The following is a 20,295-nucleotide window of genomic DNA, read 5'->3' as shown; positions in this document are numbered from 1 at the left end:
CATGCAGAAATTTTATTTTTCAAATGCCAATGAGATTGCACCTGGGTATTCACACCTCAACCTGCTCTCCTACTGTTTTCCCAAGATTTAATCCCTTAATTGCTATTTCCCAAGGAGCTACTGATTCTGAAATTTGACCAAATTTTGATATAATCATTCCCTCTGTTTTCTGCACTACATCTTGGAGGGACCACGTACATGGAAGTGTAGAAGATCAACTGGAGGTAGCTACTCACATTTTATGTTGAAAGGAGAAAAATATCCCTTCCCTCAAAAAATAATGCTTCGGCATTTCAGTAACATATTTCTATTAGTCTTCAATTCAATTAACATGCCATTTTTTTAAGAGCAAAGAATTTAAGAAATCTTACTGGCACTGCAATACAAGCATCAGCCACCACTGAGAAGGAGAGGAGCAGGGAAGAACTTTAAATCAGGTCATTGATGAACAAGTGCAAGCAGAATTTATAAAACAGAGTTTATAAAAACTAAACTGAAGTATTCAATATTTTTTTTCTTTCATATACAGGAAAAACATTTAAATTCTTTCCACTGTGTTCTGCACTGCCCTTAATTATCAGAAATTTTCTTCTGGTCTCAGCTGAGACTTGTCCAAGTAGTGAAGTACCTGCTGTAATCAAAGCCAGCATCACCCAGCCCATTCCAGGTTCCCTCCTGTTCCATTGCAAAGACCCAGGTCTGAGATTAGAGGGCTTTAGGATGATTTTGCAGTTCTGTGAAGCAACTTTTACTCTGCTCAAAGCCTGTCCCTGACAACAAACCTGGCAGGGGACTTTGTTTCATGGAGCCAACACATCAAACTTCTGGCCAGTTACCTGACCATGATACCTAGAGCTGGGGAAGGAATAAATGCATTTTCTACAAGTTTAAAAGTAAGATCTAAAATGTCAGGGTCACTCTTTTACAGGATGCTGGCCCCACAAAATTAACACTACCTGCAAGTGAAATCACCAACATCCAAGCAAATGTTTAGAGTGAAACATGGAATGAAATTATCCTTACAGTCAAAAACATACTGAAAAAATGAGTGACAAACAAGTGGGTGCACATATTTGGAATTCATGTGTTTAAAAATTCTTAATGAAAGGTCCAAAGAGTATTAACAAATAAAATCTAAAATGTCAGAATCATTTTTTTACGGGATAATGGCACCACAAAATTAACACTACCTGCAAGTGAGATCACCAACACCCAAGCAAAAGTTCAGAGTGAAACGTGGAATGAAATTATCCCTACATGGAATTAAATTATTCCCATCAAAACCACACTTAAAAAGTGAGTGACAAACAAATGAGTGCACATATTTGGAATTAATATGATTAAAATATCTTAATGAAAGGTCCAAAGGGTATTGACAGATAAGCAAAAGGAAATGAGTGCCTGGGTCCCACAGCCTGAATAATAAATTTGTAGTGAGTCATCATGATTGTTTACCTCGAAGAATAAAGCATCCAGGAGATTTCTAAGGAGCCCCCATGCTCCCTTGTTTTTGAATATCATCTGCCTCCTAATTTCCTCTCCTGTCTCCCGTGCAGAGCTGATGCAGCTCCAGCCTCAGCAGCCAGTCCCTGATGAAGTTGCTAAAACAGATTGCAGCCCTCAGCCTTCTTTCTGTCTGAGACATCCAACTCCCAGCAGGGTCTGAACTCCTGCTCACGCAGCCGGGAAAAGGCACTGACTGTCCTTTGAAAATGCAGTTTAGGTGGTGGGATTAAGTATTCCATGAGCCAAAGGTTGTCTAATTATCCAGGTGGGTGAAGCAGTGCTACGAACACTCTGAGCTGTAGGCAGCTACACATGCACAAACACACAAAGCACAACAAACCCTCCCCAGACTGCAGAGGATATTTTCTGCCTGGATCTCCCTAAATGTACTCCAGCAAAGTGGAAACAGCGTCCACAAGTCTGCGCTTTTGAGAAATCTGCATCATCCCAGGCAAAAATTTTGAATATACAGGCTGGAATGTGGAGGAAATGTTGATTCCCAAACAAACTTTTTTTTTTTTTTCTTTTATTGCTATTTTTTTTTTCTTTAATGGAAATGGATTTTGGGTGTCCCCAGGCGCCTTCTGAACACGAGATGTGCGGGAGGGAGAAGAAAGGAGTTTGTACTTACTGGTGGTGTTGTACTTGATCCCATTGAAGAACTCGGGGCAGGGTCTCTCCACGAGTTCCCCCGCAGATGTTCTGGGCCAGCAGGTCCCGATCTGGTCCGTGGTGGCATTGCAGTACGGACCTGGGGTTAGGAAAAAACGGGACAGAAAGGCAAAAAAGAAGCGGTTCAGAAAAGCACAAAAGCCACGCACTCTGCATCACAAAACAAACCCAAATCTCAGCACTTCTAAAGCTTTTCCCGAGCTCCGCACCAGGTAACAATCCCTACCATCAAAGCCCAGGAAAGGCAGAGAGGAACTCTCTAAAAAAGTCTCGTGTAAACGATCCAGGAGGCTGCAGTTCACATCAAATTCTTCCAGGATGAACTGAGAGATGGTCACATCCATTATTCCCTCTGGGACTGCTCGACTGGATCAGGCTCCTTCACCCCTTTCTGGCTGCTGTTTTTTGGTCTTCTTTAGTTTTTTTTCCCCCTTTCTGGAGCAAGAGGAGCATCAAGGCGCGGGCACCCCGCAGTCTGGTGCGTTCGAGCCTCGGCTGCTCGCACAACTTGGCTGAGGCTGCGGCTGCCTGTGCGGCTCAGCCCTCCGAGCGTCTCTTCCCCTTAAATCCAGCGGCTCGGGAGCCAATGGCATCGGGCTGATCCCGGAGAGAGGGGCTCTGCTCTCTCTGCTCGGTGTCCCCGGGCTCGCAGATGCCGCCTCACCGTGCCAGAGCAGCGCTGTGCTGCTGCATCCCCTCCCTCCTTCCCTCCCTCCCTCTGACACGCTCAGGCACAGTTTTATTGTTAGCTCCGGGGATGAGAGCATTGGCAAAGAAAAAAAAAAAAATAAAAATACTCGCTGCAAATTAAAGCCAGGGAGAACAGGAAAAGCTATCAGAGGAGGAGAACTCCTCGGGTTTTGTGTGGAGCGAAGCAATTCCTGCCTTTGCTGTGTGGAACTGAGGATGAGCAGGGATGCTGGGGCAGGGGGGGGAAAGAGGGATCTGGCCCAGGAGCTGCTGTGCAGGCCTTGAGAAAGAAGAGAAATAATAAAAGCAGGGATGAAGGAGATGATCTGACACAAGAGAGGTATTGGGATAAAGGGATCTGGAGTAATCATAGAATCACAGAAGGTTGGGGTTGGAAGAGACATGAAAGGTCATCTCATTCCAATACCCTGCCACCTTTCAATCGACCAGGTTGCTTCAATCCCCATCCAGCCCGGTCTGGAGTGAAGAAATCTGGAATAATAAGCCTCCGAAGAGGCACAGTAGGCTGTAGGCACCAAGGGAACAGATCTTTTAGCCCCTCACATGGATGGGATGGGATGGGGTGGACAGTAGAGTAGGGTAGGGCAAAGAGAGCTCTGAATCAAAGGATGGATCATTCAGGGCAACAGGAAGAAAAGAAATGCCCCACTCGTTTTCCAGTGGTAGGAGAGGGCAAGGTTTTCAGAAAGGATGAGCACCCACACTGATCAGGAGCAAGAGGAGGAACCTTTAAACAAGAAAATCCTGGTGTGGGGAGAGAGGGAAGAGCAAAGGGCTTGACAAACTGAGGTCAGTGTGGGACAGGAGGAGAAGGGAAGGAGGAGAAGTTTGGGAGGAGCTGCCCAAAACGCTGGCAGTATTTGGGAAATCAAAACTCAGCAGAGTGGGAACTGGGTGAAGGGCTGCACTCTGGGACATGCTGCTCAGACCTGACCAGCTTTTCTGACTTGCTATACCAAGCTATGAGGAAATTCTTAAAAAAAAAGTGTTGCTCAGGATAATTTATGATTACAGATTCAGAAGGATTTTGGGAAGCAAACAAAAAACTGACTTGTAAGGGAGTAGACCAAGATGAGTAGATATGGAAGTGGCAGAGAGCAATGCAGAAAAAGAAGGCAAAGACAGCAAAATGAAACATTTCCAGTCTGTTCACAGCTTTAGATTGGACAAGGTGCTTACACTGAGCTCAAAGCAGTGGTACAGGACTTCCTATAACATTTATCCCCCACCCTGCAAAGGCCTGGACTTTCCTTTTATTCATATTTTAGACTGAAGGGCTTTATTCTTCACTTTTGAAGGACTAAAAGAATTGTGGCATCCAGAGAAAGGAAAAAGAAAAAATAACTGGGTTAGAACAACAAATAAATTAACAACATGCACTGAGGAGAGAACCAGCCAGGATGTTATTCTGCCATCTGGGAATCTGGAGATTTTTTAACATTTTCAGACTGCAGTGGCAGGGAGGGGAGGAGTGCCACTGTGGTTTTGGGATAAGTATTTTTATTTGAAATATGTAAAACCCCATGAGAATAACAAGTGTACAGACTCTCTAGGCACTGGGATATTCTGAGGAAGTGAATGCATCTCTCTGCTTCCCTCTCTGGAGCCTTGATCTCCTTCCCAAGTGAATGTTCCCAAAACTGCAGCCCCTCTGGAGAAATCTCAATTGCAATAAATTAACACTTCTCAACACCAACAGATCTCTTTGTCCCATGCACCTCCAACCCCAAAAAGCAGGTGAGAAAATTTTTTTAGCATCAGTCTAACATGACCACGACCAACCTACTGTCTGGCTTTGAACAGTGCTTTGATGAAAAAACCTTTTTCTTCAGCTTCCAAGAGTGAGGGATAATGGGTGCTCTAAACGCTCATTTTCTCTTTCCTGACAGTTCATTTGAGCTCATAAAATTCCTTTTTGTCCTCAGGGGTGGCTTTGGGACCTTCTCACAGGACAGCACCTGAATGTGCCACGGGGTACCACTGAGCCCAGTGGCCGCTCCCACACAGGCAGGACTGAGCAGTCAGCAGGACACTGGTCCAGGATGTTGTAAGTTTATTTTTTTTCCTGCTTCTGCTGCCTCTCTGCAGGAGAAAAATCACACAGCCTGGCCAAAAGTCTTCATTTCTCACCTACTGTCTGCCCTTTCTATTTTTTCATGATGTTTGTTCAGCACACTGGAATCAAAATCCTGCTCGGAGGCTTTGGGCACTGGAGTTTCCTGAATTTTTTGAGGAATGCATCACTCAATAAATTACAAAAAAAGAATGAAAGTTTCAAAAAAAGTAACTACTTTTAAATTTGGTGAATGTTTTATGTTCCTATTTCTGCCCTGTGTTTTCCAGAATAAACTCTTGAAGATTTTTCAAATGGTTCAAATATTACAGAGTCAAACACTAAGCTGGATTTCATTTCAATTCTGTTCTTTATAGTGGTTAGCACCTGAAACAATAGCCCTGAATTAAACTAAATATTTTTTCAGGATCAGGAGAATGATTTCTTCATTTAAGTGACAAGAGCTAGAAAACCTTCAATCTGATTTTCATCTTTTCAGTTCAAATTTTAGAAAATCTTAGAAGCATTATGTATTGTACAATCCTGTTGTGTTCCATATATTTAATAATAATAAAAACACCCACTGCAAAAATAAATATAGAGGGGATGAATGTTGAGGATTAAGTCCGAATGAAGAAAATAATTTATTGTTCCTCAGTCTACAAATCAGCACCATTCTTTAATAATCCTAGTACTACAGTAACCTCTGGATGAAAAATACTTTTGCAGCTATCCATGGGTACAATTAACCACTTCACCAAAGTTTCCCTCTGAGTGAATCCAGTGAAATCCTGACTCTGTCATTTGGACTCACTTGATGTGAAAATCTTGTTCTTTATGCAAGAAGCAAGTTCAGTGATATGAAAGATTGACAGAAATCCTGCAGCTGCTGACACTTCTGCTTCCCTGCCGATGCCATGCTGCACATGAGACAAATCAGACCCTGCCAGGCAGCAGAGATCTGCCTTAGAAATTCCTCAGCATCCCAAGAAAGCTGGGATTTGGTTCTTGGCAGGCAGGAAAACTTTGCCAGCTTCTAAGTGGGCTCATTCCTGCGTGCTGCTATTCACTGGTTGGTTTGGGTGCATGTGCAAGGATCTGGAGGAGACCAGGACAGACAAATAAACCTGAGCTCAGTAAGACCCTTTAAAGAGGACTTGTTAAAAGGTCACCTGCAGTTCTTCCGGGAAAGGAACGAGCTCTGCTCATAAATGGCAGTGGAAACCTCTGTATGTCAGCCCTCCCACCAGCTACACAGCTGCTTTCTTCATCTCCAACCCTCTTCAAGCCACAGCGGATGGAATCAGCCAGAGCACAGCTTTTCCTTTGCCCCACTAACAGTGAGGAGCAAGGATGAGATGTGATTATCCAGCAACATCCCAACTCAGCTCTGTGCAGACTCAGGCAGTCACTGGAAGTGTTTGGAGAAGGTGGAAGCAGCTCCAGAACCACCTGACTTCTCCTCAGACACTCCATCTACACAAAACCAAGAAATTCCTTGGTGTATTTCAAGACTCAGGATGATAACTGAGAGGAGGGGGAAAAAAAGCCAAAAAAACAAACAGAAATAACCCCAGAACACAAGTTCTCTCCTCATTTCCCCTCTGCAGAGAAAGATAAGCCACTGTTTCCAGCCTCCCACCACAGTGACAGATTCATCACTCATGTTCTCTGTCTGTCAATGTGAAGAGCTGCTGCTCTCCAGGCACAGCAGTCACCCTGTGCTCTGCTTTGTAGCAAGGCTCAGGGCAGGAAATGCACATCTTCTGTCCATCTGGTGACACCAATGTCCTTGTACCTCAGTGCCATTTGGCTTTCAGGAATTTCACCTCACCAGTGTGGAGGTATCACACTGAGCCACAGTCCCAGTGTTGGTTCTTCAGCTCTCTTCCCCTAACCCAGGTGTGTATCCATACCCAGACTCTTCATCTCATGTATAAACTGCTCTGTTAACTCACTCATGGAGCTGTCACTTCTAAATACACAAGGCTGGAGCGTTTCAAATAGCAAATTAATTTTTTTTCTCATCTCCTTTTCCTCTCTGAAAAGAATTTTTTTTCTCATCTCCTTTCCCCCCCGTTATCCTGTGTTATTGCAATGACCTTCCAGCATCAACCTTTCAAGCTACTGGGACTTTTCAGCTTCGTAAGGAATGCAGAACTTTGAGGAAGGTACAAATTTACCCAAGTGGCGTCTGGGCCACAAAACTCAAGGCCCTCCTTCTCAACCTGCACTGTAAAACTGCTGTCACTGCACATCTCAAATGCAGTGACAACATGGCCATGAGCTGGTAGAATATTTATCTTCCCATTCCAGGTGTGTAAATGCAATTTGCAGAGTGGGAGCACATTCAGACCATAGGGAGCAAGGTAATTCAAACAGCAAGAAGATTGAGGCAGCTTAAAGATTTCCACAGACAGCTCCAGAACTGCCATGGATATGTCACATATGGCTGACTTCTCTGCCACACCACACCCTGGCTCCTCACAATGAATTCCACTCTGCTGCAGGAGTAGACTGCTAAAAAAAAACCCTTCTCAAACTGAAGACTACACTTTTAATCAAAATCTGGTCCTTTCTGCATCTACTTGAGACCTGCACTGAAAGTTCAGAGTCAAAATTGTTGTATGTGGAGAGGAAGATTAGACATAGATACATAGAGATCTTTGTTTCAGCTGATAGACTCATTTGTTAGAAACAGGAGACATTCTTTATTGCTAGAAATGAAGTATGACTCCACTGAGCAAAGATAAAATTAATAAATGCAGGTCTGTGGTGATGAATCTTTGCAGCTCCATTGATGCTAGAAAATATTTACTGGGGGTATAAAAAGATCCAACAGTGTAAATAATAAATGGCTTGTAGCCATTTCAATACAATATCAATATATTTCTTTTGGCACATTAATACACTTGTCATTCTCTACAGCTATAAAACCTGTGTGAGTGAATCATGTTACATGAGACAAGCGATGAGACACTGCAGGGAGACTACAAGAACACAAAACACACAAAAGAACCAACCTTGACACACTAATGAACTGCCAGAGCTATTTTTCTTGAAGTGAGCTGCTTTAGATGAATGTACAGAACATCATCTACTGCATAAGAGCACAGCAGCATTCCAGAATAACTCTGAATTTACACAGGGTCAAATTCAGAGTCAGCGCTTCACAGACACACAAAACCACAAAGGAACCCATCTGATATATTTATTTATGCCTGGCAATGGCTTGGTGCTCTGTTTACAGCATAAGCACAAAAGATAGCAAAAATAAAGAAGGTTAAGTCCCATCTGAATGAGTGATGACCATGAGGATGTGTGCCATTAGTCCCACTCTTTCTGTCATATACAATGGCAGCACAGCCAGAAAGGATGTAAAGATTCAGGGGTCTTGTCCTGTTCTCCTCCTCAGCACACATCAGCCACAAAACTCCTTAGGGCTTAATTCAGGATATGCCAAACTTTTGCTCTCCCTGCCTCCCACTCTGCTTTGTTGTGCCTTTCAGTGCATGCTGGGAAGATCTGAGTAGTGTTCCCATGCAGCATTAACTGGGAGGATGTACAGAAACAAAAGACACCAAAACGTCCAGAAGTCAATCCCTCATTTCCTCTGGAAACTCACAGGCACTGCACAGTGCCTGATTTTGAAACAGCAGGTAGCTCAGAAAGCACAAAGAGAGACAAATAACACATGGTCATGCTGCTCAGTATCCCAGCTCTAAAAATGACCCAAATCAGATGCTACCATGTCTTAGGCTGGAAATGCAAGATGTGGCTGGGGCTGTGTGTTCTATTTCCATCTTTCAGAGCTGGGGCAGTTCTCTCCTGTTCTTTGGGCAGCTTTTCTTTATCTCTCCCACAGTCAATCCTCCCTCCAGGAGATCTCTGCTGTCCACGGCCACTGAGTGTCCCTGCAGGGCTGATCCAATCCCAGCATCCCATGGGGAGATGCTCCGCCCAGGGGAGGAGCCAAGCATTCCTCCCTGGATCCAATCTGAGCCTGGCACAGCACAGCAGCCTTTGCCCCCTGCATTGCCAGAGGAGCAGCTTTCTGCTGCCCTGCATGGCCAGGGGGAGCCCAGGCCCATCTGCAGCAGCCCTGGAGCTGCAGAGGAAAACTCCCCCCTTGTGCAGGATCCCTGCTGCAGCAGAGCCACAGCTGGCACTGCAGGAGGGCTGAGCCCCCGTGGGATGGGGCTGGGACACCCCCTGACACACAGGGGACAGGGCATGTGCTGACTCTGGTAATGGTTTTATGTTTTTTTCTACTATTGCATTTGTATTTTTTAATTTTTCTATTAAAAGAACTGTTATTCCTATTCCCACATCTTTGCCTGAAAGCCCCTTAATTTCAAAATTATAACAATTCAGAGGGAGGGAGTTTACATTTTCCACTTCAAGAGAAGCTCTTGCCTTCCTTAGCAGGCCTGCTCCAAATTGCCATGATCCAATCAACAGGGCTTCCTAAGCAGCTTTAACAGAAGAAGTAAGAGAATTAACCCTTTGGGGTCTGGGCCCTGCCTTCATGGCCCAGCACGCATGGTAGCTACAATGTCACGACTCCCAGTTTTAAACCATCAAATTCATATTTGTTTGGGTTTTCTTTGATGACCACCATTATGGCTTTGGGACCCTGGGCTAGTGGCTTCTGTACTCCTTTGGACCCAAGCCAGGTTGAAAATTGAGGACTTGTAACAGATTGAAATGCTGCAGAGTTACCAGCTCTCAAGATTGCTCTGACCCTCTGCTTTCCATGGGTTATCAAAGCTGCCATTTATAGGCAAGAAGGATCTAGACTCTGATTCCACTGCCCAGAAGTGTGTGCCCTGCAAGATCTGTGGTACTCCAGCCTGTCTGGTACAGCCACATGAGGCTGGCAGAGAAACTCAGGACCTTGGGAAGATCCATCCCTTCTGAAGCAGCAGCCACAGGGCAAACATTTTGTCCTCAGGCATCTCAAGTGTTCTGGGACACCTGGAGATATCAGAGTGGGCAAAACCTGGGCCTGTCATAAAAGGGAAGAATCCTATCAGCAGCACAGCACAGGGAGGCTTTCACTATTATTACATAGGCTTCACTCTATGCAGTAGATTTTAATTCCTTGAGTTAATTTAAATCGTTCATAAATGTGGGAAACCGCCTAAAACACAGAGTAGCACAAGCCTTGTAGAGCACCTAAAGTTCTCCTGACAATTTTCTCCCCTTGGTTGAACTGTTATGTTTACAACACATCTCAGAGAGGAAACTGATTTTGGACACTTCCTTTATGGTGTTCCTAGTACAAATGTTTCCAGATATTCCAGTTAACTGAGGTGTGCAACCAATAGAAAAAAAAAAAAAAAAAAAAAGAACTTTTTCAATGAGATTCACCTGATGAGATTGATTTTGTCCTCTAACCATTACCCTGAGTAGATCTTTGCTGTCTATAAGAGGAACCAGCTTGGATTGATGTAAATGTCTGTATTAATCAGATTAGTCCCATTCCAGATGCCCTGAACAAAGATCAAATTGTTTGCTGAGCTTTTCCACACTCACCCACCTCATCTTCCTGGAGGGTTTGGCAGCTGTAATCCCATAACTTTGGGCATATAATTTCATAGGAGAGCAAGCAAAACTATTTGAAATTAAACACATCAGGAATAAATATGAGAAGAAAAATGTCCTGTTAGGGCAGGACTATCACAATGCCAGAAGCATTATGTTCAGAGATTCCGTGTCTTAGATTTGATGGAATTATTTACCAGAGGAAATCAATACAACACAAACACTGTGTAATAGATTTGCATCTCTCTGCCAGCCACCACTCAGCAAACACCAGAGAAAAAGCCTGGAAATGAAGTGGCAGGAATCATGAGCAGAATACTGACTTTGAGAATTGAGACAGGGGTTCTCAAACACATCATTTTCACCAGACAGTGAGGAGGATCCAGTCACACCACACCCCAGCTGAAATGATTAGGCATGAAAATGGATTATCATAATATTATTATGGCCATGATAACTGAGGAAAAAGAATATAATAATTGCCTGATCTGTGATTTTTAAACTGCTGCTGCACACGTTTGCAGCCCCAGAACAGGGAGGATGTCAGAACATTAATTCTGCTGCAATAGCTTGTGCCTGAGTCTGGAATCAGTGACCTCACATACATTTGGATACCTCCTGGGATAAAAAATCCCTCTCCAGGTCTCCTCCCTAGCTTGGAGAGCTCACTACCCCTTGTTATTTTCACCACCAGGGCCAGTATTTCTGATTCTGCAGCTCAGGGTATTGCATGGTTTAGGGTATTTGAGAGGTTCATAGAGGCAGAAGGATTCATCTGACCTAATTCCAGCCACCTAAAATTTGGGTGTCTAGACTAAATCAGGTTCCCTAACAGTCTCCAGGGAAATGGACACTTTCAGAGAATGATGATTCATTTAATTTGGAGACAAATATCTTCTTCAAATTTACAACTCTTAGATATTCTACTTAGAAGGATGTTACTCACCCCAAGATATGTTTGTACTTTGAAAAGAGCTGTCAACTGCTAACACATCACATATCTGAGATGGGTTTTGGAGTTTTACTTACATGTCAGACAGAAATTGAAAGCTAGGACTTCCTGCTGCTTTGAAATGCACACATATTTGTTAAAATGCTGTGTTTTATTTGAATTTTAATGATCTTGTATAAAACTTACAGAATCCTGTTATTTTAAATCATACAAATTGAGCCACCTGTAAATTGTCTGTGCCCATTTTATGGTTAAGAACTTTCACAATAAGTACAAACCTTGAAAAACAGATTAAAGCCTCAAAATCCAAGTTTTTTCTGTTCGTATCAAGACATTGGATATGCAGCTCTCAATCTGTAACTGGTTCCATCAGCATTAGTTATAGTGGATTTTTATAAAAGCCATGGATAAATCCAAAAGAATTCAAAGCAAAACTGAAATTAAAAAAAACTGAAAACTGAAATAAGCATCAACATTGAAACAGATTTATTTCAACATAGTTGTAAAACATGGGTAAATGTCATCAAGTAGCTGATAGTGGGATAGAGATTTTAATAACAGGTGCAGCAACAAATTAATCCTGGGAAGTGTGGCACTCCCAATCTGCTTGACAGCACAGCTGGGTTTCTTTCCCCAGGATGTGTTAATGTGGTTTTTATTTGGAAAACTGCACGTCTCACCCCAATGAATATTAAAGAATGAGTTTGGGGAAAACATGGAACATTCTGATTAAACATTTTGTCACTCACATGCTCTCACACTCAATTGCAAAGGCAAGATAACAACATCTCATTGCTAAGCAAGGGATGCTCCTCTTCTGAACTCATCAAATCTCCTTTTTAACCTTCCAAATGTCCCACCACCCCCCAGAGTGCCCATCCATGATGTTGCTAACTGCCAGTTATCATAAGCAGATGTCAAAATCTGTGATTGATGACTGGAAAAAGCTATTTTCCAGCATTTCTCCCCTTTCCCAGTTAATAAGATCATCAGAGTCATCACTTACAGCAATGTTTCAGGCAACAAGGACCTGCTCATCACAGCTTTACCTTTGGGGACTACAAAATGAAGGAATAGTAATTATTAATTTTCTTTTGAAGATTTTTTTTGGCAGTTATTGCATTCTGGATACTAAGAATTACCTTTGTGAGCACCAATTTCTTTTCATTTTCAATCCCTGTAAAGTTATTAAGTACAAAAGCTATTCGGTTTATCCCGAAAGTTTATCCCCTTCATGCAAATACCCCTTTTTTAGACTGAAATAATGAAGGAATACCCACATATTATTTCACTCACAGAATTTTTCAGGTGCTGTGGGATTCCTCTGGATCAAAGGATGAATGTAAGTGGGGTATAAGCCGTCCCTAACAGAAGTTCCTAGCTCTGAAATATGCTGCAGATATTTCTGCCCCTGGTTTCCAGGCTGGTCTGGCTCTCTGCCAGAGCTCATCCCTTTCCCTTGGCCACTGGAGGGCTCTCCTAATTCTTCATTACTGCAAAGGAAAAGTCTGATTGAAGGACAGAAACACTGCAAAAAAATCCTGCTTGGAGTTCCCTGAATGCAAAATCAAAATCCATCAAAAAGGTATCAAAACAGGGAGAGTTCGCTGCTTCATCCAGAGATCCACATGTGGAAAAAGATGCATTTTACTGCCCTGCCTTTGGCAGCAAAAAGTGTTGTTACAGTAAGAGATTAATTTCCCTGAAAACTTCCTTTTCCACCCAAGTTTATGAGCTGCACGGAGATGATGGGTTTGAGGTGGCCAGCAGTGCTTGCCTTCATCACCCATTCCTCCCCACGCTGCATCGCTTCACTCTGAAATCACAACCCAATTCCTTTTCCAGCTAAGTGTGATTTCAGCCTTCTGCCTGCTCATTTCTAACTTATTTCCCACCCCAATACCAATTTCCCAGGCTGGTTCATTTTGCTCTTGATGGATCAATCATCAAACATCAGACCACTGCCAAGTGAAAATTTTTGATTGTTTCTTTTTCCCCTGCTTCTTTTGGATCAGAAGGGCTGAGTTAGTCAAACCTAAATTGTTTTGTGGAAACAGAACAATCTTTTCTATCTTTTTTTTATAGCAACATTGAGTACCAGAATAAAAGATAGGTAGCTTTGATCACCCCAGAATAATAATTTGGGATAAACTTTGCCCTACACCTCTGTCACTCATTACTCACCCAAACTCTTGGGTATATCCTGAATCAAAATTAATTTTTTCCCCACCAGCCAGCAAAGGATGTACATTTTAACATTGTCCTGGTATGACTTCTCTGAGTTAGCTTGAATATTTTTAATTCTAACTGAGACACAAGCCAGCCAGCCCATCAGGCATGGCAGAAAATACTTTATTTTCCATGAATTAGAAGTAGCTTTGAATAAAGAGCCCTGGCTGTGGTCATTTTATCCCAAATCCTTTGAGATAGTCTAACACAGATAGAAAAAAATGCCAGTGATAATGGACAAATGGATTTTCTTGGCCTTTGCTTCTGTCTTTGAATAGAAAATTAGCTAGAGTTGGGCTGAAACATCCTAGGGGTCATTTAAATTACACCTTAATTATTTAGTCTGAATTGTACTGAATTTTTAGCTTGCCAGGTGACAGAAAATGTAGACAGAAGAACAAAGGTGTAAGATTTTGAGCAGGAATTTACATCAGTTTCTTAGATTTTTTTGGAAATCTACAGCTTCCCAAATGAAATAAATGGGTTGGATCCTTAAGTTTTAGAAGTTGATAAGTGTTCAAGGCCAGGTTGGACCTGCTGGAGACCTGCTCCAACACTTGCAATTTCCTAGAAGTAAAGTCTGAGGTGTCTGACTTAACTGTGGTTGTCTACATTATGTGTATTGAACTTTTTCTACATGATGTATATTAAACTTTTTAAATATTTCTCCACCTCTATTTTTAATTTTAGATATTTTTATTTATTTATATACATTAGTATTAGTATTAGTATTAGTATTAGTATTAGTATTAGTGTTAGTGTGGCATTGGAACTAAAGCAACTTTAAAGTCCTTTGCAACCCATTCTATGATTATAAGTGAAAGTTATTTCTCCAACACAGTCCTGTGAGTTTTACATTAAAATTCCACTCTCCGCAGAAATCAATAGCTGAGTGTTCCCCCACACCAAGAAAGCCATGGATTTAAAATTGTTTTATGGAGAAAAAAGAACAGCCCAATTTACCTTCTTCAGATTAAAAAAAACCAAACAGCATCATCTCCTTATAAGAAACTTCTTATATAAGAATAAGCAAGTTATATTTTTTAGAAGAAAACACCACCCTTCTTCAGCAGAATTAGACTGGATTTTATGGGTTATGTTCCCTAAAAGTCTTTGCTGGAGGCAAAACCTGCAGAAAATATAAACTAAGCAGTCCATAAAAAATTGATGGATGGGCACTGCTCATGGCAGCCCTCCTGTGAGCTGCAGCTGATGTGGCTAGGATCATTTGTCTCAGTTTATGGTCTGCAGAGGAGCTGTCAGGGCAGAGAAGTTTCCAGGTTCCCTTAAAAGTCAAGAGAGATCCACTCTGTGAAGTCAGTGGTGGATTTTCTGGGATGATTTCTGCCACCATAAAGGAGACACTTAAATTGGATCAGATAAATTGTCTTCTGAAAGTGCCTCTTTCTCAATTAGCAATAAAAGCAAAACAACCTGGGCTGACCTGCTCCCTGGGACATGTCTGTGCTATAAATGCCCAGACTGAGGGACAGGAATTCCATCTGAAATCAGGCCTGGAAGAACTTCTCTGTAAAAACAGCCTCACTTTGTGCAGAGTCAAACACTTCCACTGAGGTTTTGCTTTGGCTTTTGTTTTTTGTACAATTTTCCCTGATGCTTTTATTTTGGCTATGCAGCAATCCTGTTCCTAACCTGGATGTCCTGTGTCCAGCTTGGTGTCCCCAGCTCAGGAAGGACAAGGAGCTGCTGGAGTGAGAGCAGAGGAGGCACCAGGGTGATCAGAGGGATGGAGCAGCTCTGCTGGGAGAATTGTGTTTGTTCAGCCTGGAGAGGAGAAGCTTTGGGGTGACCCAGCTGTGGCCTTCAAATGCCTGAAGGAGCCAACAAGAAAGATGGAGAGAGACTCTTTACAAGGGCTGGAGTGGCAGGACAAGGGGGAATGGCTTCCCACTGCCAGAGAGGAGCTTTAGATTGGATATTTGGAAAAAAATTCTTCCCTGTGAGGGTGGGAACCTGGCACAGGGTGCCCAGAGAAGCTGTGGCTGCCCCTGGATCTCTGGAAGTGCCCAAGGACAGGTTGGACAGAGCTTGGAGCAACCTGGGATAGTGGAAGTTGTCCCTGTCCAGAACGAAATTGTTTTTAAGATCCCTTCCAACCCAAACCATTCTATGGCTCTACAATTTGTTTTTACCAATCAATAGCACCAAGTAAGAGGAAAGTGAAGAAATAATTAGAAATAATGAGCTGTATCCTGTAACTGCATCTGCTGACTTCACAAATCCATGGTGTGTGTTGAAGCATGGGGGAGGCTGTAATAAACCACCAGCCAAGCTACAGCACTAAACCAACCCATTTTGCCCCATTTTCTGGACCCAGTAGGAGTTGAACTGCTCAGGACCAAGAATTCAACATTGCCACATTCCTGCAAAGCACTCAAAAAATACCCAACTACTGCAAAGTGCTGATGTGGGGGATTTTCTGCTGAGTGTCTTCCATTTGCATAACAAAGAGATTTTAATTTTTCAGCATTTACACTTGTACTTTTAATACAGCCCATCAGTTTGGGACTGATGTAATTTTAAGAGCAGCAGTTAAGAGAAGAAAAATCTCATTGAAGCACATCCTTTCCAGAAAAAATAAAAAGGGAAGGAAGGAGGCAAACAAGCAACTATAAACTCTTGCTGTTTAAAGTATAAAATTCTCCTCCATTCTGGTTATGTTGAGATCTGCAGTGTTTATCCCAAGAGACATGCTGATCTGGTTTAGCCTCTAGATCCTATCCTAATGAGAAAATGAATCCTAACAATAAAAGTATGATTTATAACCATGAGACAGATTTGGAGTTTCCATCTCTGAGATTAGAAGTGCCCCAGAAAATGAGAACTCATTGGTCTCCTAAAAGCTTTCATTAATGGGCTGAAGCAGTAAAAACAAAGGAAAAACTATTAAAATAGAAAGCAGCTGGGAATCTATGAATGCAGAGTTTACATGGATTTGCAAAGAACCAGGTATAGAAAATGAAGTTTTCCAAGAAGAGCTAGTAACCTTCCAGCAAGGAATACAAATGCCTTCATGAATCAATTTATTTTATCCTGTGATTTGCTTCTAGCAGGAGCCATCCCTCAGGAGATGCCTCTTTCTGTACACTGACTGTAAATCAGCAAAGATCAGTGGTTGGTTCAGAGACAGGCAGACACTTGGGTGACCTGGCCCTCTCCAGGGGGACAAAATATTGAGGTTGAAGCATGAACAGGCTAGAAATAGACTCTGCATCTTTTTTATCCTTGTTCCCTTGCCTTTGGACATGATGTGTCCTCCTCTCCCAGCTGCAGCAATACAACCAGCCCTCCTTGGCTTTATCACCTGACTCCCATTGTCCCTCTTGCTCCTGAGAAAATGTTTCTTGAAAAGTTTTCAAATCATTCTGCCAGAACTAATGTAGGGGAATAGAACATAAGAACATAAAGGTAGTATAGAAAGTAATCTCACCCCCTAAAGAGCTGCAGCTGGGCTAATTATTAAGGATGAGGAGCAGGCCTGATTTTAACAGGCCACACCTGCAGCCAATAAAGAAGAGTGTTATAAAAGAGTGGCCTGGTCAGCTAAGAAGAACTGGAGTCAGTTGGCTGCTGTGAGGACAAAGAGGAATCTGTGCCAAGAGGAGATGCCTGCAAGAAACATCAAGGAGGTGTGAAATTCTGGCCATATGGAACCCCTGCAATGTATTGACAATAGAGCTTTTGCAATATAATGACAACAAATGGTGACCCCAATGTGATCCAGGATAAAGGATCTGACGTGTTTTGGGAGAAAATGGACTCAAATACTAAACTATATTGCCCTGTGGATTCGGGAAAAAGGACTTGAATACAAAACTATTGGTAAAATACATCAATTGTAGCTGTTAATGTTTGTTAAATGTGAGTATAAAAGATTTTGAACATAAGTACTTTGCAAACTGAGAAAAGCTATAAAACTGAACAAACACTTAGAAATATATATATTTGTACTATAATATGTTGAACATTTGTAAAACTATTAGTTCTGAATGAAATATATGAATGTGTCATAATGTTAATGTATTTGAACATGTGCTTCTAGAAATGCTGCAAGTCTGTAATTAAAAGAAAAAGGGGGAATTGTAGGGGGATAGAGCATAAGTAAATAAAGGTAGTATAGAAAGTAATCTTCCCCCCTAAAGAGTTGCAGCTGGGTTGATTATTAAGGATTAGGAGCAGGCCTGATGTTAACAGGCTGCAGCTGTAGCCAATCAGAAGAGTGTTATAAAAGAGTGGATTGGTGGGAACTGGAGTCAGTTGGCTGCTGTGAGGATGAAGAAGAATCAGGGCCTGGAAAAGCTACCTACAAGAAACATCAAGGAGGTATGAAACTCTGGTAATATGGAACCCTTACAATGTAATGACAATAGAACTCTTGCAATATAATGACAACACGCTTTAACAACCACTCCAGTTCTAAGGAGCCAAAAATCTGAACAGCCCCTTCCTTTACCTTTCTGAACTACATAATCTACACCGAAGTGTGCTGATGACACAAAAAATGCTGTTATTTCAGCATTAAAGTAGATTCCTTCATTATGAATCACCAAAACTAGTCTTCAGTGGCACACAAATTGTGGAAGCAGAAGCCCACAGCAAAGGAAAACAAATGTTATATGGCAAACAGCAAGAGATAGGAAAAGAGGAAATGGCCTCCAGCTGCACCAGGGGAGGTTTAGATTGGATGTTAGGGAAAAAATTCCTCATTAAAAGGGCTGGAAGCATTGAGCCAGGCTCAGGGAAGGGCGGAGTCACTCTGTAGATGTGGCACTTGGGGACATTGTTGGGTGCTGGGCTTGACAGTGCTGGATTTATAGCCAGACTTGATGATTTTAAAGGTCTTTTCCACACAAATGATTCCAGTAATTCTAGGATCATTCTTCAAAATGAACTTACTGCTTTTCCTAATTGAACCCCTGTTGTTCAGAACAGCAATTTCCTTGGATATTTACTATTCAGTTTATTGGAGAAACAGACAAAAAGGCATGCCCAAGGCTGCAAAATGTTGATGATACCTTAATTGCACTAAAATGAATGTAAGCAGAGAATAGGGGGATAAAAATGAGGGGCAGAATTATTCTCTCCTAATTTCAGGCATCCACTGTGAAGAGTGAGTTTTATCTTCATTATTTTAAAGTGTGGAAATCTCTGCATTTACTCAGACAAACCTCTAACTTTCTAATAATTTTCTGATTAGACATAATGGAAAGAAATTGATTTTAAGGACATTTTTTCCTTTATGGATTTAATATGATTTTTTTAAAATAAATGGATTTTCCAAGCTCGTAAAATTCTTCCCCTGTTAAAGGAAAATATTTACAGTTATGGAAATCAAGATTTTTTTTTTTAATCTCTAGCAGTAGTTGTTTAAAATGAAACACATTCCTAAATCTGCATGATTTGGAGTTTCCTAAAGGTAAAATTCAGTTGACTCTCACTTAGGCAATGACTAGCAACCAGAAGTATTATTAAGCTTTTAAGCAGATGTTTTAAAGTTTGTCTTTACCTATGGAAAATTTTATATTATCATTGCCATTGTGTTGGAAATTCCTAACCAGAAAGGAAGAGCAAACACTCTGGCTGTAGTTGTATTTTCTCCTTAGGAATCCTTAGTACATCAGGGGAACTGAAAGAAAATTTTTCTTGGAATATCCCGTGGCAGCTGCTTCTCCATTAAGTCTTGGACCACTGAGCTTGTGCAGAAATGGCAGCAGGAGAAGAAAACCCTGAAAAGTCCCAGATAACCTGATTTTCAGAGCAAAGTCCAGCTCTAGATCCTGTTCCACCTCATCTCCACCACCTCCATCTTCCCAACAGCACATCAGGCTCCGTAAAGTGAATAAGGATTGGTGGGGACACCTAGAAATCTGCAGCAAGATGTAGAGGAGGACCTGATGGTCCAAATAGGAAGATGGAGTGAGAGATGGATGTCTTACATCTGAGGAATTTGGGAAGGAGCAGGAAGGAAGAGGAAAGAGAGTACAGGAAAAGTGTGGAGAAGAGGGAAAGACACACACTCATCTGTGCCCCAGCTGCTAAGCCCCTCCTCAGCCAGTGAAATCCCAAATGAGCACTGAATCTTTACTGTCTCAGGATCAGAGTATAGAAGGTGAAGGAAAACACTGACTCAGACAGCACTGACATGAAGGGAAATCAACAGTTTTGGAATGCAGCTTCTGCTGCTTATTCATGGACAGGCTGAGAGATTCCAGGAAGAGAAGCGCTGGATAGACCAAAGGCTGTCATGGTAACAAGGTTAGCAGCACTTCTGTCCCACCTTAAACCCTGTAACTGCGTGTGCTGAGGTGTTTGGGCAAATTCTCTTTGAGGTAAATCCCACAGCTGACCCCTCCTAGGTGTTGTGCCAGAATATTCTGCAATATTCAGTGAGGTCTGCCAGGACCAAAGTGACTCAAGAGCTTGCTTTAACTCACTTGGACTGTGTTTCAATTTCCTTGTCAGGTTTGATCCCGTGTTTGAGACTTTCCAGCTACTGCTCAGATCACACAAAGGCTGGACATGATCAGGAAAGGATTTTGCCTTGCCAACATCCTTACCCTGACCCATAACAGCCTTGCCCACCTTGCCTATTAATTAATTAAGC

The 20,295-nt window shown here is 42.2% G+C and overlaps 1 protein-coding gene across 3 annotated transcripts in view; it reads right to left on the bottom strand.

Moving 5' to 3' along the window:
- Nucleotides 1–20,295, bottom strand: part of CRHR2 (corticotropin releasing hormone receptor 2) — a 151,230-nt gene that overhangs the window by 103,350 nt on the left and 27,585 nt on the right. For 2 of the 3 annotated variants that reach the window (XM_074544469.1, XM_074544343.1), the window contains exon 3: nucleotides 2,138–2,257. In XM_074544469.1, coding sequence (XP_074400570.1) covers nucleotides 2,138–2,257 — 120 coding nt within the window. Of the gene's footprint in view, nucleotides 1–2,137; nucleotides 2,258–2,404; nucleotides 2,907–20,295 lie in introns of those variants that run through there. The other variant, XM_074544401.1, reaches the window with a different exon arrangement.

This window comes from Zonotrichia albicollis, chromosome 1, assembly GCF_047830755.1.
Source record: "Zonotrichia albicollis isolate bZonAlb1 chromosome 1, bZonAlb1.hap1, whole genome shotgun sequence".
In the NCBI taxonomy this organism is placed as follows: Eukaryota; Metazoa; Chordata; class Aves; order Passeriformes; family Passerellidae; genus Zonotrichia; species Zonotrichia albicollis.
The sequence above is the reverse complement of the archived record's forward strand: the minus strand, read 5'-3'. Positions and strand labels throughout refer to the sequence as shown.